The sequence below is a fragment of the Chaetodon trifascialis genome, chromosome 19, assembly GCF_039877785.1.
Source record: "Chaetodon trifascialis isolate fChaTrf1 chromosome 19, fChaTrf1.hap1, whole genome shotgun sequence".
NCBI classification, from domain to species: domain Eukaryota; kingdom Metazoa; phylum Chordata; class Actinopteri; order Chaetodontiformes; family Chaetodontidae; genus Chaetodon; species Chaetodon trifascialis.
This window is the reverse complement of record NC_092074.1, coordinates 4,592,620-4,614,900: the sequence shown is the minus strand read 5'-3', so window position 1 is coordinate 4,614,900 and position 22,281 is coordinate 4,592,620. Positions and strand designations below refer to the sequence as shown.

Genomic DNA, 22,281 nt, shown 5'->3' with positions numbered 1-22,281 from the left:
GTTGTGTTGGTGATTTCAGTCTTGTGACTATGCTGTTGATCCTTTAAACATTAGTTTATGGCTGAACTGAAATCAAAACCATACAATCACACATGAATCCATCAGTTATAAGGTGTTGCTAATATGCAATACACAGTATCTACACATTTTTACCACAACTTAGAGGACTGTTACTGCTGAATACATGAGCATGGAGGGGCTTAAGCACTGAAACCAAATATATAAATACAGAAATAACTACATAATTAAATGCTTAAAGAAATGAATGAATATATAATCAAATAATTAAATGTTAAAAGAAATGCTGATGTAATTGAATGATTGTCACCATAATTACATCTCAAATATGTTAAATGCATAAATGCTATGTATTCATTTATTAATGTATATTTGTATTCATGTAATAGTTGATTGCTCATTAAGAGCAATGAAAAACTGGAGCCAAATTCCTCGTATGTGTGCACATACTACACATACCAATAAAGCCAGTTCTGTGAATGAATCTATACTCATAAAAATGACAAGATTAGTGAGTGAGCGCGAACCATAATTGGCTGTAATTTATCTGCATTTGAAGATTGAAGTCTAAGAGCATAGAAGTGCAAACATGTTTAATGCAAAACAATTTTTTAGTACAAAATGCTGATTTCATTTACGCCCATTTTGAACTGTGAGTGTTTGATAATGTGAGAGGGCGCTTGCTACTTTTTGTCCAATATTCAGACACCCTCATGTGGGTTTCAGTGTTTCTATGCATCATGTCTGGAGACAAACAAGAAAGCCAGTCGACCAGAAGGAAACACATAGAATTTGGGAGAAAAACATTTTCTTTCCCCCTCTGGCCAAACATCAGTCGAAAAAGAGCTTGAAAATCGGTCCTTGAATTAGATGTCGCAGTGGAAGCCCTGCATGCCTGAGTAACGCTGAGTTCCCTCATTAGAGACTGTTCTTATTGAGGTTTTCTGCTCAGTCATCAGATATCTGAAAACAAAGCAGCAAGTGTTCACAGTGTTTTCTCTCAGCCTGCACAACCACAATAATGAGACAGGACCAAACCTTGATGGTCATAAGGAAAGCATTTAATCAGCAGGATTTTAGACCCAAATACACAGTCCAGCTGTAAGTCATACATTTTATGCACACAAATGTCTCAAAATAGTAATACATTGGTCTACCGCCATTTAAACAAAGAGCAAATTAAAATATATTTTTGTTGTTTTATTCAGCAACACATCTGACATCATGCCTGACACATTGTTTGCCTTACAGGCTAATTTAGTGTCATCTACAGCACTTTGTTGTATTGAGTTAATCAATTTGGAATTTGAGGCTGATCCAAATACAAGTTGAGCTGTTTTGAGTCATCATGCAGCTTCCTAGTTTTAATGTATAACTTGCTGATGGAACAGCAAACTGCATTCACTAGCTAGACTACTCATGCACCTTTTGCTATCGCAGTACATCATGCATTCTGTAGATTAACTGAACCCCAGGGAGACAAAATCCCGACCTCAGCTGCTCTGAGGTGCACAAGCTCATGTTTTAAGGGTGTTTTTTAGAAAGAATGACAACTTTAAAATAACACAAAAACCATGTTGAAACTCTTGCTGAAATCTGGATTAATTAAACCCACTTTTTTGACCAATAACCTGCCTCCTGTCCACCTGCTTGGTCCCTCACACACAGCCTCGTGAAACACTGGAAGTGATACTCGGAGGGTTAATCATTTCAATCGTTTTTGCCAATAAATTGAGATTTACCACAAAAGATAATATAAAAAGGAACATCCATGCAGGTCCAAGTTCATTTTTCACACCAAAATTCAAGACTAAGTGCAGATTCTTTCCTTTAACTTACAGGTTGAATTTGTGGTCATGTCTTGTGCACTCAGTGTATTTTACATCAGTCCAGTCATAGCAGTAGTTTGTCTCACACGTTTAGAGTGTGTAGACAATCTGAACAACCTCACTAACATTATTCATAACAGTAAACCACACACAAAATCAATCGAAGAAAATAAATTATGACCCCCCCCCCCCTTTAGTGATTGAGTCCGAAAAATAGTCACAGAGGCACTGTGAAGAAAGACAATCAATATATGGTCCTCAATAGTGGGAAGCAGGCCTCGAAGGGAGGTGTTTTTTCACTGGTGACATTCAGAGTTTAGGTGTGGAAGGACAACAATTGTCACTGAATGTGCAGACACAAGGTTTGTAATAACATTTTTCACAGTGACCTGCAATCCTTCTCTTTTTAGTTAATTGCTTTTTAGATTATTGCTTCATCTGAGCTACGGTATATGTAACATCAGATTCAGATATAATGGCTTCAGTATTCATCTTGTCTTCACTTAAAGGACAACAGACAGGAGACACTGCCTGCTTCATGTTCAATAAATACATTTCAGAAACTTACTATTGGGCATTAGTTCCTTTGAGCTTTCTTCACAAATTCTTTTTTGCAGTGGGGTACAGTTAAAAAAAAAGTGTGACCTGTACAGAGCTGACACATTGATAAAGTCTTTTCAGTGAACATTAAGACGTAACCCCCCAAAATGCCCCGCTTGTTCATACTCGGTTGTGAAACCTACAGTACTCGTTTCTGATTTCCAAAGCCTCTGTCTATTCTAATGTGTTGCTAGGTTTTGGTGACAACATACAGCAGCAAAAGAAACAAACAAAACCTCAACAAAACAATCTCACCTCGAGGTCCTATTCTGAAGCTTCTGATTGTACTGTGTGATCTTCATCAGTAAGTGGAGTGCCCTCAATGGGAGCCACTTTTTCTGAGCAGTGTCATCCATGCTGGCCTAAAGGAATAGTTTGACAAGTTAGGAAATGTGCTATTCTTTCTTTGCCTTTCTTTGGATGAAAGGACCAAGCTCTGACTTCCTGGATGCTCTGCTGGTTGCCTGGCAACCTTATGATAAGACAAGCGTCTAGGTCCTAAAGGGTGCAGTGACTTCCTGGAAACTAACACATAATGTTTTTTACAATTGGGTTTTTATTCAGATGAAACAACTTATAACATCCAGCTGTTTCCCCAATCAATCTCATCCAAATCTTGTCAAGAAAATGGATGAGCTCATTTCCCAGATTGTCAAATTATTCCTTTAAAAGCTGAGCTTTAAACTTCCAAGCTTTCAACCATATCATATGATCTCCATGAAGAACAGTTACGAAGGTGAGATATTGTTTTGTCTGTTATGTTTCCAAGGTCAAGAATAAACTCTGAAACTAGAAAATACCTGCGTATAGGTATGACACTTGCTACTTGAATTCCATTTTAAACACTAATGATGACAAATATGCGCAAGGTTTGGAAGTGGGCAAAGGAAAAGTACACAATTAGGTCATTTCTAGTAAAAGTAACTTTTTACCGAGCTAGTTACTTGAAAAATCAAGCAACAAAGTGCAGGCGTTAACAAAAGTGGCTTTCCATAAACTCTAATCGCAGGCGCAAAGAGTTTGATTTTCTGTGCAAATGATGAGTTGATTGCACAGATGCTGGTAAACCCACTGCTAGCTTACCAATACTCCAACCTGAAACAGCTCAGTGCCTTCACAGCTCAGCACTATAAATCACTCTCTACCTTTTCCTTTGTTATTACGTGACTAAATCTGAGGGATTCACGTGAGCTAGCATTAAACCAACAACTTCAGTTTGGTCAATTTGATGGCTCTGAACCATCTCGTGCTCCATGGCTAATGCGCTTAAAGGGTAAACAGAAATGAAAACAAATCTGAATATAAACTAGCGAAAAACGGGCCATGCTGAAAACCAAACACAGTAACCAAGGTTACAAAACAAATAAGATCAAACTGAAAATGAAGGAGCTGGCCAAGTCAATCCTGATTCAGGGTTTCTTCTCTTCATCCTCTGCTTCTATTTCGATATTCTCCAGCAGAGTGTGCTTCTCCTCCTCCGGCATTAGAGTTTCAGGGTTTAGGTGGAAAATGTGCCTGTGAAAGAAGAGGGTCAATAAGGTTAGCATTGTGAAGATAATCAGGGCCGAGAGGTCAGCTGGTCAATAGTGACATGGTTGAATAAACCTTATGGATACTCCAGCAGGTTATTTGTTCACTCCCAAACTCCATGAAATAAACTCACTTGTGTTCACAAGTTGGGAAGAAGATGTCCAGGATCTTGACGATGACCGCTGATCCGACAACGCCGATCACCACTACCCACATAACCAGGAAGAAAAGAGGCAGTGATTCTGAGCTGAAGCGCCTGAGACGCTCCCTCACTTCCTCCACCCACTGACACATGGCCTGAAGACAGGAGAGACATGGAGACATGAGCATATCCTTCTGGTAAAAGGCTCTACTAGTATTATATATTACAGAAGGGTTTCTGAGCCACACTGGAAGATGTGCACATGTGAAGACAGACACCAGAGTCACAGAGTCACTGTCATAAATCCCAAAACTAACACCTGGAAAATGTTAACTGCATTTCATGTATCATGTTAGCTAGCTAGAGCTGACAGATGTCTGTCAAAGTGTGTCCTGCAGTAAAAACAGTTTGGAAATGCAAGGACGAGTTAACACACATGAAATGTAAAAAGCTATTTCAGTCATTTCCAGGAAGTTGCTGTATTCTTACAAACTAATGCTGTGTGTACATCTTTGATTCAGTGTAAATGTGAAACCAGTCAATGCATGCAACAGGCACGACCACAAGAATCAACTTAAGAAGCAATACTGTATTAAAATCTAGTTTTTTTTCTGTCAAGGAAATTTTGAGGCACTACTGTGAGTTATGACAATCATAGACAGCGTGTCTTTAATGTAGGCATATCTACAATTTCAAACCTGTTTTGGTTTTACAATGGAGTATCAGTACTAGCCAGTGCTGGATTGGATAAATATTGGATGCTGATGGTTTAAAGAAAACCATGAGTGCATTGTCCTCTTCCTCCGACGTAACAAGCCTCGCCAACCACTGAAACCATTCCTGCTGAAACTGAGGCACCTCTGAGGCAGAACATACTGCATGTCATCAACCAGATCGAGCATCACTCTTGGCTTACAGAGTAAGATGATATCATTTCTTTGGGTGGAGTTTCCATCTGAATCTGATCCCGCTGGCTCAGGTCTCTGTCATCAAATTCATCATCGTATCTGACATCATACAGCAGGTCGGGGTCCATACGCAGGGGGGTCTCTGGGAGCTTTCCTGGGGCTGCAATCTCCTCCTGGGTGGTCTCTGTGTGCTTCAGGGGGTACTGGCTGGTGGTCTGGGAGATCAGCTGTTCTTCATCTAAAAAACAATAAGAATACATGCTTAATTTCACTGATATCGAGTATGTGCATAATAATTAGGATCAGACAAAGTATCATGTTTTCATACCTTTTCTAGGATTTGGTGGATCTGTGACAACAACATCGTTCTCCCTGGGAACCCTGAAAATCTCACTGTGTCTGATGGGGTAGATGTTGGTAAACTGAGCCAGTTTCTGGAAATCTGGGCTCATCAGTATTTTCACCTCACACATGTCAGGCTGCTGCACCTAAATGACACAAACCCAAATGGTTTCAAACTATATCAGGATCCTGCTATTCTAACTGATGTTGCCCACGGGGCAATACTTCATTTCATCAGTACTGTGATAAAAAGGCCTGCAGAATGAAATGTGACAGCAAAGTTAAGTTAAACGTTAAGGATGATGTTGGCTACCATCTTCATGCACTGATTCAGAACGCTTTAGTTTAAGTCCTGGAGCTTCCTTTGTGGAGGGCAGGATGCTTGGAAGCTTTTTAATGCTGTTTACATTTTTCCACACACTTTCTCTGCAGCTGGAAGTTTCTTCCATGAAATCTAACATAAGACCCCAAACTCTTCCATAAATTATACACGTTTTTCATGTAACAACTCATTCAAAAACACTGATACAGAAGGGGGTTATCATTATTTTTGGAAAAGATTTAACATTGGTAAGGGTTGTGCATTTTGAGGTATTCCCAAAGAGGACAAACGGGGTTCTGTGGGTTTATTCTGTCCAACTGTCATGGTTAAGGTTTACTAAAGGGAGGCAGATGAGAGTAGCCTCAAAATATACACACAGAATGTCCCCCTTCTTTCTTTACATCTGCGGTGTACGTGGGAATGCTCTTCTTTTACTGTTTTGTGTTTTACCCAGACTCACTCACAGACTCAAGATTTGACATCAAGACCCATAAGAATCCAGAGAGATATTTACCTCTTTGCCCTCCATCTCTATCACTTCACTGAACACCTGCAGAGCCACCACCTCCTCTGAGTCGCTGTATAGCCGGTTCTGGCTCACCATCACCCGGGTGACAGTGGACACCAAGTCCCCAGATTCAAAGTCACTGCTTCCATTGATGCTGTCTACTGGAAAAACACCAATCATTTTATCAAACAAATTATGAGCTTATGACATTTCTCCAACAGTTTGTTTTAACCTTTAGGGATGTGACTTCAGTTAATCAACTGATGATCTGCATAAGATCATTTTGATAATAAACATCAAGTCATATATCAAACAAAAGGGCAAATATTTGCTGTTTTTGTCAATTTAATCTCATTGTAAACTGAAATCACTTGATCATTTGAAAGCATCACATGAGGCTCAGATTGCTTGTGATGGGTACTTTCATCCTTTCTGACATTACAGGAGTTACTATCCTTGAATGAATAGCAGGGGCTGTATTTATTAAAGATGTGCTGTGCTGAAAAAACTGAGGAGAAAGAGGAACAAAATATGCTCAACAGAAACATAAATTTGAGGGTTAGAAGGTGTTTATGAGGGTCACACAAACTATCACTGTCATTACTGGGTGTCTGTAACTGAACACTTTAATATATCACTTACAACATAATGCATTGATATGGAGAAAGGACACAAACCCCATCAAATTTGTACACTTAGTAACAAGAATAATGGACTTTTAACAGGTGAAAAATGGACTTTCACGTGGTTTAGATGAGTACTTTCTTCTGGTTTGTAATTAATACTAGTTTACTACTTGGATTAATCATCAGTGGTGAACATCCAAAGGACGTGAAACTCACATAGAAGTGCTTGACAATTGAACCTGGTGACCCCTGACAGCTCTACGGGGATGTCATTGACCAGCACCTGCTCATCGCCCACTGATATGTTTAAATTTATCTGAAAGACGAAATAACAACGTTAAGGTTTAGTTGATTAGTCGACTTCCGCATGCTCTAAAAAACACCCACCTCTGTTGGCTTATATTGTAACTATACCTGCAAGTTGTTGGAATCCTGTAACTGTGTATCAGCCAATCTTCCTGCTGTCACGTTAATCAGGATGTTTTCCTGTGGAGATCAATAATCAGAAATAAAATAAAAGGAAATGAAAACGCAAATATATACGTGACCACAATGTCTGCCAGTCATGGTATTCCTAACGCTAGACGATCAGTAAGTTAAGCTAACACCATGCTAACATCAACATCATTAGGTTAGCAAATGTTGCTAACCTAACATTTGCCACTTTGGGTCTTACCGTATTCAGTTGCCTAGGCGGCGACTCTGTGCACGTTACTGAAGCAAAAAGAAGAACGATGACACTAACAGCTAACGCTGTCGTTTCCATTTTGATTAGGCTAATCTTACCAGCAGCAAGACAGCTATAACAAAAACATTGAGCAAGACATATGTACTGCGCACGCGCGCAGAATCTCCACACTACGTTCCGCACTCTTCTCGCGAGATCAGGAGCGTAAGCATGGCGGTGCTCCTTGAAACGACGCTTGGCGATATTGTAATTGATTTGTTTACAGAAGAACGGCCTAAAAGTAAGAAAATAAAGCCATTTCCGCAAAACAGTAGCTAATGTGGTGAACTGGTTGCTAGTTGAGTAAGCTATTGGCAAGCCGAGTAACAGAATATGTGGGTGCTAGCTAACGCTATTAGCTTGCTTGCGTCCTATTCATTTGTTTACCAAATTGTTAATTCATCAATTACAACGAAACTAGAATAAACTGATAAACCCCTTATCTTACCTAAATTCTTAACGCCAAATAGACGTTAAGTGTTTGTAAGGATTTGCTACATTGTAATGTCTGTCAGTTTAATCTCTGTGCTCTTTTATTTGCAGCTTGCCTAAACTTTCTGAAATTATGCAAGATAAAGTACTACAACTACTGCCTCATCCACAATGTTCAGGTAAAACTGGATAGCGCTTTGCAAAGCTGTATAAAAGAACTATTAGTGAATCTTATCAATAGATATTTTCGGTTGAACCTTGGCGCAAACTCATTTTAACTCGCCTCAGGAGGGCGATATAGTCACAGAACAGATTTAAGTTCAACTTTTACATGAGCTAAATATGACAGAGTTAGTTCACTCTCTGAGGTCATGCTACGCAAATACCATGTGTCTCTGAACTATGTAGAGAACCAAGCCACAGCTTTACACGTAGAGGAGATGCTGATGTGCCCATGTTCTTTAAAAAACACACAAGGACCCCAGGTGGAAAAACAATCAATACCTGCAACACAGTTTGCTTTTTTTATTATTTGCAGCTCTTGTTCACCCAACTCTCATGACAGTGCACGCTGTAGTTAATGGGTTCTCGAAGGGGAGAAAATACAGTAAACCGAGATATACTTCTGATAGCTGGATGGATATCGATATTCTTGTCTTGTGTGCCAACAGGAAGTCAGTGCAGTAGCAATCATATTCCTTTTATCGACAATCTAGAAACCTTATTGGCACCAGTTTTGTAATGGAAATAGGAATCTCACATGCTTTACCTTCAGTACAAAACAGATTAACTGTGGTTAATCTGTTTTCCTCTGCAATTTTCCATGTAATGTCAAACCAAATAAAGATTCATGTCTGCAAAGACAGTAAAACTTGGCCTGTCTGGAAGTTGCAGAGACCTTAGAATAAATGTCTTATTATTATTACTATTAATTTACGCGTTATTTGAATTTTTTGTGCAAACTAACTGTGTGGCTTTCCTAGTCACAGTGCTTGCAAGTTAGATTGACTTTGAGTGGAATGGGAAAATTTTGCAATATTGTTTTGTCATGTCTCCATATATAATTATATTGTAGCGAAGTTCCTAAAGGAAATTTTTGTAGTTATTAGTCATTTTGTCAATTTTTGTCAAAATCTTTCCCACCCTAAGGTCTTACAGGACCCTCCTGCATATGTTTTTTATGAATGTCATAATAACCATGCCTGTGTTGTCATGCAGTAACACAATATGTTTGTGTCCTCCAGAGAGACTTCATTGTGCAGACTGGAGATCCCACTGGGACAGGGCGTGGTGGAGAATCTGTCTATAGGTCAGACATCTTCATCATCAATGTTGACTTTTTGGTTTTGGCACTGTTAATTGAATACAGTGATAACTTTTCTATCTGCGTGTCATTAGCAAACTTTATGGGGACCAGGCCCGCTTTTTTGATTTGGAGAAAGTGCCACGCATTAAACACAGGAAGAAGGGGACAGTGTCCATGGTGAACAATGGAAATGAGCAACATGGTTCTCAGGTGAGTAACACACCCATTCACACTGTTGTTTGCCCTGTAAGTTGCAAAAAGCTTCCAGAAACAAAGGAAATATTGCCAACTGTTTTAGCCACTAGTTGAATGGTTTTCCTTTCGTAGTCAAGTTAAATGCAACTTAGTTAAGTAATATACCTATCTGTATAGGGAGTTTAATGTATAAATGCATTTTATTGTAGTGTGTAAATCAGCTCACTAATTTCATGCAGAAGTCATGGCTGTGTCTGCTATAGTATGTAATATTTCATATTAACCCAGTTTCTATCATGTGTATTGAACCATGGACTCCTTCTCTGGTCTTAGCAGTTTTGCTAGTTTTTGCAGTTGGACTGGCCAGTGGGACCACAGGGAAAAATCCCAGTGAGCTGTCACTGTGGGCCGCTTGATCAGCCCATTACAAAAACAAAAAGAGGGATGTACCGATTGGGTGGGGGTGATATGGGGAAAACACACAATAAAACAAAAACAGCCCAAGGACATTATTTAGTCCTAGTTGGTTTCAAATTTTTTGGTGTACTCGTTGTAGTAATTGGTTTACAGCGCTTTTGTTTTTTTTAGCATAAACCATAGCTAATTTATAGATCAGATGCTCCCTGCAGGATGTGTTACACGATGATGATAACCTGTTGTCATTCTTGCCCTCAGTTCCTTATTACCACGGGTGAGAACGTGGACTACCTGGATGGAGTCCATACTGTGTTTGGGGAAGTGACAGAGGGCTTGGATGTCTTGGCTAAAATCAATGAGACCTTTGTGGACAACGACTTTGTCCCATATCAGGATATCAGGTGAACAAAGACAAACTGCCAATGCAGCGTACATAGTAGTAGCCTGTGTGGCCAAGAATGCATTTGTTATTTCTCAGAAACACATCAGGACACAACGTTTTACAATCATGATGAGAATGATGAGAATCATTTTCATGCAGGATAAACCACACAGTTATCCTGGATGACCCTTTTGATGACCCTCCCGACTTGCCAGTTCCTGATCGATCACCTGAGCCTACCAAAGAACAGCTAGATGTGAGTGCAGTACCATTCTTCATTCATTAAGGAAACCTCTGAGAGTTCTCACATTCTTTCCCTCAGATAAGAATATACGGCTGCCCAGCAGACCGTATGTGGACCAGTCAGCATGTGCAAGATATGGATACAGTGTCTGTAAGAACAGTATATATTGCCTAAATAACTACAGCTGTTTCTCCCACGTGTGTGTAGAGTGGCCGAATTGGAGCAGACGAGGTGATTGATGATACAGATGGGAAAGGAGCCGAGGAGGTAGAGGAGAGATTAAGGGAGAAGGAAGCCAAGACTCAGGCCATCCTGCTGGAGATGGTGAGAAGAAGAAAGCTGCTCTCAGTTTTCAATTGCAGATACTAAAGATGCTGTCTTCAGCATTTCTTCACTCTTCTGTGATGCGTTCCTCCAGGTGGGTGACCTCCCTGATGCAGATGTAAGACCTCCAGAGAATGTGCTTTTTGTCTGCAAGCTGAACCCAGTGACCACAGATGAAGACCTGGAAATCATCTTTTCTCGCTTTGGGTCCATAAAAAGGTGACGCTAATCTCCAACTTCTACATAATGCCGTTTGTTTCTCTAGATATTTGTGCATGTGGACATTGTATATGTGCTTTCATTTTGCTCAATCACTGGGTTGCGAAAAAGTCTCATGTTACTTTGTTGTTTGTAGCTGTGAAATCATCAGAGACTGGAAAACTGGAGACTCCCTCTGTTACGCATTTATTGAGTTTGAAAAGGTGAGCATCTTACGTGTCAGTATCTAAGTAACTGTGTATGTGTAGTGCCTATGTAAGTATGTGGGCCTTATTCACTTTCTTTATGACAGTGAGACAGTGTGGGCGCTAAAACACATATCCAAGGGGCGCACCAAACTACTGGCTCATGGTACCACAGTCACGCATAGTGATAGTGAAACCATTCAATGGTATGCTCCCGAGGAGAAAATTTTAAGTAAAGACAAAAATGCTACATTCTCGTTACTTTCCTTATAATCTGACTAAAAACACAAGAGGAAATCATGTAGGTGTAATGATTCTCTACAGGTCTGTGGTTTATTAGTGCAGTGTATGATCTACCCTGCAGGCTGGAGTCTTTGTGTTCATCTTCTCTATTAAATGTCTGTGTCCTCACTGCGCTACATCATTATAAACTATGGTGAACTGGTCGTGGGTCTCTCCCTCTTCATCTCCTTACAGCTGTCATGCATTAGTTCAGTGTTGACTCTGTAGTTGCTGTGGCTGCTTTGACATCAGTATGCTGGTGTTCCAGTTTGCTGTCTGGTGAAGTTTTAAACATTCTGAACTTATTGTAAATTGTTATAAATAACTAGTAGATAAAAGTTATCCTGGCCATTCAAATGAATCCCAAAAAACATACTGCATGTAATTTAATTACGTCATTATATGAACTTACCTTCTCTTAGCATCGCTGCTTAAAACACAGGAGGTGTTTTAAGGAGGTCACAGTAAATTGACCACAGTCCACACTAGACTTACACTGATGATTGAGAAAACATTGAAAGGCTCTTATACAAGTGAGAGGAAAGGACAACGTTGGAGTGAGATGAGAAGATGAATGCCATCACTGTGTGTTGAAGGTCCAGTGTGTAGGATTTGGCATCTTGTGGTGAGGTTGGAGATTGCAACTAACTGAACCCCGCTTGCCTCACTCCTCCCTTTCCAAGTGTGAAGGACAACCAACAAGGCCGTAGAAATTATGAAAGTGCTCTCTAGAGTCAGCTACTGTAGATGCATGGTGATGTAACATGGTGGACTCCAGAGAAGAGGATCTGCTCCTTCTGTAGATAGAAAGAGCTGCAGTCAAAGCATGGTTAGCCTTAGCTTAGCATAAGGACTGTGAGCAGGGGAATCATTCTGGCTCTGTCCAAGGTGAACGAATGCTTGCAAAGGTGTATGTTCATGTGATCTGTATGCAGACAAAAATGTAAAAGTAACAATTTGGGATTTTATGTGTTATGTGCTGGAAGTATTTCTCAGCTCATCAAAGCCAGGCTCAGTTACGGAGTATTGCTGTCACAGTGAAGTTGCCAGGTTTGGTGCCATCATTGAGACTGACACCTGTCCTCACTGCTCATGTCATGCTACTCATTCTGTAGCCAGAGACACATCACCAATGTACTTGGTGGAGGGATAGAAAAAAATTTTTAGCACATAACTCTTCTCTAATTTGTACTAAAAGTACAAATTGCCATCGTAACATTACTACAAATGACATAAAGTGTGTTAATTAGTTCACTAGGGGTGTTTGTGTGCTTTTATTGACTTTGGACTGAGCCAGACCAGCCTTTTCCCCATGCTGCCAGTCTTTATGCTAAGCTAGGCTAAACACATTCTGACTCCAGCTCCATACACACTCACTACATCGATAGAGGTGTCCTCATCTCACTCTCTGAAAGAAAGGGAATAAGCATATCTCATAAACTGGTGAAATACATGTTAATGAGGGTAATGTGACAAGATGCTTATAAAGTGTATTCCATAGACATATGATATGTCACTCTACCTTTTCTTTAGTTTGTTTTTCTTTATTTCAAACTGTCAGCATGCATAGTATCAAATGAAAACATCAGAATTGTACACATGCAGATGAAGCACTAAGAAAACAAAATGAAAAGCAGTGTTAAACAGAAAAGTACACACATGACTCTACCTGTACTGATGCTTTGTTAGAAATACATACGTAGTCCTTAGGAATCATTTAAAAGTATAGTTTTTAAATTTGGTGGGGGGTTTTTGGTAATATACACATATTTGGAAAATGACATAACACATGTATCAGGATTTAGCATCCAGGTGTTCATCAGTTATGAGTAAATAGAGTATATTTAGTGAAAGTGACAGATGGAAAAACCCCTGGAGGATGTGAATAATGGAAGTCATGAACTCCACTGTTGTAGTTGTGACATGTTGATCATCGTCACATGTGCTGCTGGAGTCATTATGATGGAGAAGTATTATTATAGACATGTGAAAGTGATCTAAATATAGTATGTTTACCATGAACCTGCTACGTTGTTGGCTAGCTGTCCCTTACGGAAGTAAAATGTTAGAAGTTATAAACGTGCTTGTGGAGGAATTAACCTGTTTATGACGAATAGTCACCACTTCCCCATAGTAAGCTTCTGAATTTACACCTTATGAGGGGCACCATATGCACCATTAGTTCATCGGAGGTTTGAACTGGTAATGGTGAATCCCCTGTGGACGATGCCATTTGCCACTAGCCTTCAGTGGGCACAGCAGTCATGTATCATGAATGATGCTGCTGGACATGGTGAAGTGCAATGAAAGTTTAAACCATTAGAGGGCGCTGGGCACTTTGTTGTAGATATAATTTGTTTTCACTCAGACTTCTACCAGTGACGTCCAGTCATGTAATGTAGTGGTTTTATGAAATATAATGAATTGTCCCTGTAAGTGAGGCAGGAAGAGCTGTTTTTCTGAATATTAGAAATACATAGCATCCAGGGATTTTTCCATTTTCCACATTGAATTATGTTCAAATACTTCTGCTGCTGACAGATCCATTTTTACATATGTATATTTTCAGAGAGTAATATGTACTTCTTCACTTTGCATATCAGCTCACACTGTGTCAGACTGGCCTAAGGCTGCCTTTCCCATCACTGTGTTGAAATGCTGAGCATATGGTTGAAGCGGTGGTTTGGCTCTTCACATCAAATATCTCCTCTATAAACACAGTCAATGAAGGCCTTGCTTGTTCTTAGATATCTGATAGCAGATACAAAGTGAGGGAGGTTTGCGGAAACTGTTCATTCAGTCATCCTATGTCCTCCTGCAAATGAGTTGCTGAAAACCTTTGTAATTAGCTCGCTTTCATTTGGAATTGTTCTTGTTTTTGTGGTATGTGAATGTTTAGTTTGGGGAGAACAGCAAGGAGGGAGTTCATCTGTAGCGTCACAGAAGTGTTGAGTTTTGTTTCTGTGGAGGAAATTTAATGTGCATTGACTTAATGCTGCACATTTTTCCTCTTACTAGAACATAATGCACATGTAGCAAAGCTGCAGCGATTAGTTGATTAATTGATACGTAGATCAACAGACAACCATTATCATCATTTTTTTTAAAGCAAAGAAATGTTTTCTGGTTTCAGCATCTCCAATGTAAGGATTTTCTGCTTTCCTCTTTTTTATTCCTGAAATATAGCTGCTGGTCAGACAACACTACGCATGAAAATGCCACCTTGGAAATTGTGATTGACATTTTTCAACTTTTTGTGGACTAAACAGTCAAGAAATAATCTGCAGATGAATTAAATAGATGAGTAATGCAGATTATTAATTGGAGCTCTCACTGCCAGTTGAAAGATCACATTTAAAATCAGTTTATTACCTAAACTGCTTTTATTGCTCTTTCTTTTTTTTAAATGTATGCCATTATTACATGTATGTCCAGGATGGGACACTTACCTCTGTCACAGTTCTCCTCTTTAATGCTTTCTGTCTCCACAGCAAGAAGATTGTGAAAAGGCCTACTTCAAAATGGACAACGTGCTCATTGACGATCGCCGCATTCACGTGGACTTCAGCCAGTCAGTCGCAAAGATCAAATGGAAAGGGAAAGGTACTCGGACTGAAGTATTTGTGGTTTGGATTTTTGGAGTATTTTTCTTTTTGTTCTGAACGGTGAACAGGTTACACCAATGTAAACCAAGTTTCTATTTTCAGTGTTATTGTCCTCCACCCTTCGAGTTAACTGTTGTTTCACTGTGTTTCAGAAGTGGAGATCTTACTATGGCCTTGTCTGTTTCCTAGGTGGGAAGTATACTAAAGATGACTTCAAAGCCTATGAGAAGGACGTGGAGAACCGATCCAAACTGGCTCTCAAGGATCAAGTGAAGCCTAAACAAGAGTATCCTTGTGTGTTAATAGGCTGGAATATAATTTTCCACTTTTCTCACTTCATGTCATAACAGATCAGTCTGCAGTGTTTAGCTGTGTGGCCTCAGTTGTGGCCATTCCACATTTTTTTCACAGTTTGATTTGGCAAACCTCTCAGCATTGACTTTCTCAACTTCCTGGAGATTTCCATAACTTTCCTGAAAGTTCCAAGTACGACCTGCTGATTGAGGAGGAAGAGGAGACAACGAGCCATCGGCACTCTGAGAAGAAACACAAGGAGAAGAGGCACCATCATCATTCAGATGATGAGGACAGCAGGAAGTCCAAAAAGCACAAGGTGCCTTCACTCTGCTGCACCTTTCACACAGTCCCTATACTCAGCTTTAAGAGTACACAGTTATGCTCTCCCTGTGATGGTTATGACGAGTAGAGCTGTGCAGTTTCTACTGCTGCATTTTAATTTCTGCTTTTGCTGCAGTGAGGTGGTATCTTGACGTTACAGGGAACCTGATCTGGAATCACATTTTTTTCTGAGTGTGTAGGAAATACATGTGATTTTACTGTGCTAATCATCAGACGTTAAACAAAACCTCAAGTCAATGTTAGTCCAGACAACGTGGAAGTTAGTAAAGCATTTAGTTAGTAAAGCAAACAACCTGCATTCTGGTCGTCTGTTGACATATTTGTTTAAAAAGAAAAAGAAGAGTTTATTACATTTCATTCAGAGGGCCTTAGAAAGCATCATTTCTAAGCTTCTCTTAGCCTTCAGCAGTCTGTTAAAAGCTCTGCACAATGGCAGACACTAACTATTTACCATTAATAGAGTAGTGACGGTGGTAGCTGTGTATGGTGCCGTCACATAAACATCTCTGTGGAGTTCAGACCAACATGTGGTCTTCTTATTCACTGAGAATCGGTTTCTTAGAATTTTTATGTTATAAATCCAGAGAAACGATCAGATTTCTACTTTAACTTTCCTTGCAAGGTTCAAGTTTACCAAAGGTCTTGAGTGTCTTTTCTCTGACGAGCTAACCTGTCAAGGCGATGTCTAGGGAGGAGCAGTACTCTGTATTCAAAGCTTTCTCTGTGATGAAACCAATGAGGCAAAACAACTGAGCAGTTGAATGAGGAAATTAAGACGTTAAATCTGAGATAAAGAAAGAAGCGCAACAAGGAAGCAGAAACAACAACAGAGCTGCCAACACCTTTTTATGTTTCTTAAGTCACAAATTTATGATATATAATTTCCTGTAGGTTTAAGTTGACACACCATCAGTAGATTAAACTTGTTTAGTCAAGAGTTGCTCTTAATCGTCACTGTGACAATAATCGGGTGGTTCACACATACACAAACACAGACAGACATGCCAGAGCCTTCTTCAAGGAAGCAGGTTTACTTATTTAACTGGATTATTGTTGAGTAACTCCCTCATACCTGGACCAGTGCCTGATGTAAAAGAGCTGTTCCCAATAACTCAGTAAACCTGATTCTTTGAACAGGCCCCTGCATGCACAGACGTTCACACATGAGTATGTAACACACACACACACACACACACACACACACACACACACACACACACACACACACACAGAGTCTCCACCACTGTCTCCTAAGTTCTGTTACCCAGACAATTAGTGGAAATGCCTATTAATTATTACTGAAGTTTGAATTTCTTGTTTTCCTTTTGCATTTCATGAGATATGTCACAGTCCAGATGCAGACAGGAAACTGTGACAGAGGGAAAGAGAGACGATGGTCCCCAGCTAGAATCAAACTAGGGACATTCTGATCACAGTCAAGGGCAGCGATCGTCACCTGGTGGCCATATCTGGCCCAACAAAGCTTCCCATCTTGGCCCAGAAATAGTAATGAATTCAGAAAATGTGTGCATCTAGTCACTCACCCGTTGAAGAGGCCTGAGAGTGATTGTCGATTAACTTAGACTACCTTGTCTATTAGACGTAAGAGGACTCATTCATTGGTAGTTGAACTGTGGGTTTTGTATTAAGCATTGACTTTGTTTTTAGAGGAGGTCTGAGAGCATTTTCTAGTTCATTATCTGGTTATTGTTATGGATTTGTTATGGATGGAGTCTGCTCACTCTGATAAAGACTCATAAAAGTAACATTAATTTTGTAAAAGTGATAATAATAAACAATAATAGGGTAATTATTAATTATAATAGGGTAATTAGGCCTCTACGTTGGACAAATGTAGTTGATGACCTTGATGACTTCGTCTTTCTGTGAGGGTGTAAACACCAAATGCCACTGCTGTACTCAGATATTTGACACCAGAGATGCTGCTGCCATGTTGGAGAAGGGCTCACGTCTTCTGTTTTCCAGTGTCAGTGTTGGGCTTGCTGCCACTAACTCTCTGCTTTACAGTGTGTTTCCAAGGAGTGACCTGGCTGGTGGCCTGATGTGGCTTAAGTCTTATCCAGGCTGTTCACGCTGACCTTTGAAATTTTGAGTTTCCTTGTTGTCATTAAAAACATATCTACCAACCGGCCCTAAACACCAAGGACAATATGTTACATAACTGATAAAGGCTGGTGTGCTGGCTAATGAGCAGCAGGTTACCTCTGATAGTAGTTCAGTGACACGTGATCTATGTGACTTCAGTTCTTGAGGAAATCAAATGACAAATGTCTCATAGTTTTAATTATGACAACAAAATTGTGTCTCACAAGTCACAGTATAGTAGAAGAAAAGACAAGACAAGACAGTATAAGTTGATAAAAATTGAAATAATGGAAGTGGATATATTGCTGTTCCTGTGTAGCTTGTCAGTATGTATAATGCAAATGTATCGTGAGCTGTAACCAGCAGCCAGATTACTGCTTCATGTAGAATTTAGCATGGTCAACACAGGTTTGTCAGTGTCACAGTCATCATACCAGGAGCCAATTTAGCACTGAGATAGTCCCAGCTTAGCATGTTTTATGTATTCATTTCCTCGTTTCAGTCTCTGTAAGAGTCCTTTATCTCTGCTGCCTTTTGTCATGTGAGGAAACACTAATGTAACTCTGAAGTCTGAATTTCAGCACGAAATGTAATCAGCGTACTAGTAATACCATAGCAGTTAATTACTGTATTAATTCAATAGCCAAATACACTGGATTAATCTGCTCCTCATGGCAGCTGGTTCCTCCGTTATATTGTTGTAGAGATGACACACTGACTTCTAACCATGACATGGCTTTTTAGTTATTTGTCTCATAATGATGAGATGCTTCCTCATCAGAGGTAGGCATCAGATCTCTATTTCAACAAGGGTCATATGCTCAGTAAGGGACTGAGCAGGAAAAAATCCCAACGACAGAGCACACAAATCAGGGGGGTTAATAAGTAACAATGGTAACAGCTTTATGAAGTGCTCCTGGGCCCATGTAGTCATATCCTTTATACAATCATGTGTTCACATGATTTCCAGGATGCCCCTTTCATACCCAATCATGATACTATTACCTGCTACCAATGAAGCTGATGAGGTTAAACATTAAATATATTGCCTTTGTACTGAGAAATAAGCCAATTAAATTAGCTAATTATCACATTCTGTTTTATTTATGTTTTACACAGTGTCCCAACTTTTTTGGAATCAGGATTGTAGTATCTTAATTTAAATAGATATCACCTAATTATTAGAAAGGTTCTTCTATAATATTTCACAGGATATTATGTAGTGCTATCATAATTGTGAGGAAAAAACACTTTTAAAAAGAAATGCGGCATAAATGAGCTTCCACACAAGTAGATTTTAAAGATTATTCCGTCTAGTCACCAAAACTGTCCACAGCACTTGCTTTGTTTTAATAAGGCAGTGTTAAATCTAGATGGAGAATTTAAGCACAGCTATTTTCTGACCAAAGGAACCAAGCTACAGCCTTTAACTCCCCCTCCAATCTTCTGTGACATTTCCAGGACAGCGAGGATAGCCGGCGAGACAGGAAGGTGGGACGCCAGCGCTCTCGATCCCGCTCAAGGTCCCGCTCCAGAGACAGGGACCACAAACACAGCAAGTCCCGGGTCAAACATGGGAAGGAGGGCCGCGACAAAGGCCACAGCCACAAGGACAGGAGCCCCAGCCGCTCCTCGAAGAAGTCCAAGGATAAAGACAGGAGCAAATACAGATGAGGGAGAGCAGACAGCAGAGTGGAGCCACAGAGAGGTCATGAACTGTATTCAGCATGAATAATATGCCATTTAGATGTTCACGAGTCTAAACTACTGGCTAACTTTAAAATCACTTGACTTGGACTTTTAGGGAAAAAACAGATGATTACCAGGTCATTGTCACAAAAATGTCAATTTTTTTTATACCAAAATATATTAAAAAAAGTTTAAAATTCCCCAAAATGTGAGTTGTTACATTATTTATTCATTTCTTCTAACTTCCACTTCCTATTCTTTTATTTACTCCCTCTGCACTTTCCTCCTCCCAGCACACACTGCCCAGATTAGAACTACAGTGCTGATGATTAATATTTCACCTTTGACATTAGTCCCTAACAGGTGGGGTTTTTCTTTTCTTTTTCACATTCATAAAATACATATGGGTATGGAAAATTGCTGGGTGGAGTGTCTCCACATCACTGAGGGAATTCACTGGTGTCTCCCTCCACCCACTTCAGGGGTGGGGTGATGCAACTCATTGCACAAACTGAAAGCTAACGTGTGTCTGGCTGCCAGTTCAAGGCAAATGTTAGATCAGCGTGTGAGGTGAAATGATTAAGTATAACAGTGATCTTACAGCTGTGAGCTGAGCTTCAAATGATTACTGATGAAATGCGCTGTCTGGGAAAGATGCTCTCTAAATTTAGAAACTGTCATTGTCAACTATAAAACCCTCATGTTGTGACGACGAGCAGAGTTTTTTGATGGAGTCCAAAGATACAAATATGCCGGGTGCAGGTGCAGAGAAGTGCATAGAACATGAAACTAGACTAGAACTTTAATGCTGGATGTGTAAGACATCATACTGTAAATGAAAATTTCACTTGAGTTCTCAGTGATCATCAGCAAGTCTAACCACACACACACACGCGCGCACACGCCCATAGTTCCTCGATTAACTGCGTAATTCTTAAGAAGAAAACACAAATATTATGAGTTTCCCGAAAACACAGTTGTTTTGTGGGCGGAGGTGGGTATGTGCAGTGAGCACAGTGGAAATAAGTCTTCCGGACTGAAGCTGAATAAACTAGAGGTGATCTGTAAGAACTGAAAGGTGACAGCACCGAGCAGCGTGGAAAAAAAGGCTTGCACAGCTTCACTCCCCCATGTGGAACCACTGGTAGAGACTTCCCCAGCCGCCTACGCTGCGTGCACACATCTCATCGTCACCTCTACCCTTGTGTAAAATCACAGAACGTATAGCAACGTGAGGATGAGCTGTTTCTAAATTAAACCCTGGGGAGTAGTGAAGCTTACCAGGTGAAATCAAAACCAAACACAAAAGATCCAAGTAATACTTTGAGCCATTTGAGTGTGTGAGGGTGAGCGAGCAGAGCTCCGTTTACGGTGCTTAGCTAAATCAGGGGTGTTTCATAAACTTCTCTGTCATGTCTCGCAACATTGCTCTCTGCTGCTTTAAGCAGGAATGTTAAATGATTTGTTGCTATAGCAGGAAGGTTGTCCTGTAAAAGCTGTCACACTCCTGTCAGTCCAAATTCCTAACATAGACAGGGTCATGCTCACATACCTTTAGTCATATGCAAACACACCTAAGTGCTCTGTACAGGAGTCATAGATCAGATGTTTTCTCTCTCTTGGTCTAGGGGAAGGTCGGTTGTACTTGCATCGATGTGCTTTTAACTGAACAATTTTAAGTCAATTTTTTTCTGCTCGCCCATAAAATCATTTACTCACATTGAGCAGGCGTCATTGAATCTTGACATTTTACACCTCTTCCTTCAGCTGCTCCCATTAGCATATCATCTGTTTCCATCCCTGCATGTCCTCCATCCATAAACCTCCTCTGCGGCCTCTTTCTTTTCCTCTTACCTGGCAGCTCCATCTTCAGCATCATTCATCCCTCCTCTGTCCATGTCCAAACCATCCGAATCCATCCTCTCTCACATTGTCCCCTAACCGTCTAATCTGAGCTGTCCCTCTAATATACAGTACTCCCTCCTAATCCTGTCCACCCTCGTCACTCCCAACGAAAATCCTCAACTCTTCCACCTCCACCTCCAGCTCCGCCTTCTGTCTTCATCAGTGCCTCCGCCTCCAAACCGTTCAACATAGCTCATATCACACACATCTTGTAAACCTTCCCTGTCACTGTTGCTATTACCTTTTTATTGAAAATCACTCCTGACACTCTCCTCCACCCACTCCACCCTGCCTGCACAACCAACAGTTGACCTGAAGAATTGAAAGTCATCCACCTTTGCCACCTCTACTCCTTGCGTCCTCACTGTGCTGTTGCCCTGCCTCTCATTCACACACATATATTCTGTTTTACTTACTTTCATTCCTCTTCTCTCCAGTGCAGGCCTCCACCTCTCCAGGCTCTACTCAACCTACACCCTACTCCCTACTACAGATAACAAAGTCATCCACGAACGTCATAGTCCACAGAGAGTCCTGCCTAATTTCATCCATTAATCAAGCCAATCCTTGATGTAATCTCACCTCCACTCTTCATCCTCTTTGTATTTTGCTAATCCAGCACACTTCCTGGTTCACTACCCCCACATCATCCAACCTTTTCTCTCCCTCATTTTCTTCATTCATCAGCCCCTCAAACCCTCTCAACACACTCTCCTCATTTGTCAGGACCTTTTCCATCTCTGTCCTTCATCACCTTAATCTGCTGCTCATCCTCCCCACCTTTGTCCCACCTTTTGTT

At 40.4% G+C, this 22,281-nt stretch overlaps 2 protein-coding genes across 3 annotated transcripts; one reads left to right on the top strand and one right to left on the bottom strand.

Moving 5' to 3' along the window:
* Positions 1 to 1,057: 1,057 nt before the first annotated feature.
* On the bottom strand, positions 1,058 to 7,653 carry ginm1 (glycoprotein integral membrane 1). Of its 2 annotated transcripts, none has more exons than XM_070987130.1 (8): positions 7,502 to 7,653; positions 7,240 to 7,311; positions 7,042 to 7,141; positions 6,206 to 6,360; positions 5,356 to 5,515; positions 5,036 to 5,265; positions 4,111 to 4,274; positions 1,058 to 3,962 (listed from the first exon to the last, which is right to left on the bottom strand). In XM_070987130.1, the coding sequence occupies exons 1-8, from the start codon at positions 7,589 to 7,591 to the stop codon at positions 3,857 to 3,859; spliced, it is 1,077 nt and encodes a 358-aa protein (XP_070843231.1). In that variant the 5' UTR covers positions 7,592 to 7,653; the 3' UTR covers positions 1,058 to 3,856. The 2 variants fall into 2 exon arrangements, with proteins under 2 accessions (XP_070843231.1, XP_070843232.1); XM_070987131.1 differs by having other exon boundaries at positions 6,206 to 6,357; positions 7,502 to 7,641.
* A 43-nt stretch (positions 7,654 to 7,696) lies between these two features.
* On the top strand, positions 7,697 to 19,780 carry ppil4 (peptidylprolyl isomerase (cyclophilin)-like 4). Its single transcript, XM_070987132.1, has 13 exons — positions 7,697 to 7,793; positions 8,096 to 8,163; positions 9,229 to 9,293; positions 9,383 to 9,500; positions 10,161 to 10,303; positions 10,444 to 10,540; positions 10,736 to 10,852; positions 10,947 to 11,071; positions 11,208 to 11,274; positions 15,030 to 15,141; positions 15,333 to 15,429; positions 15,624 to 15,756; positions 19,350 to 19,780. Exons 1-13 carry the CDS (start codon positions 7,724 to 7,726, stop codon positions 19,560 to 19,562), a joined length of 1,425 nt encoding a protein of 474 aa, XP_070843233.1. The 5' UTR covers positions 7,697 to 7,723; the 3' UTR covers positions 19,563 to 19,780.
* The last annotated feature ends 2,501 nt before the right edge of the window (positions 19,781 to 22,281 follow it).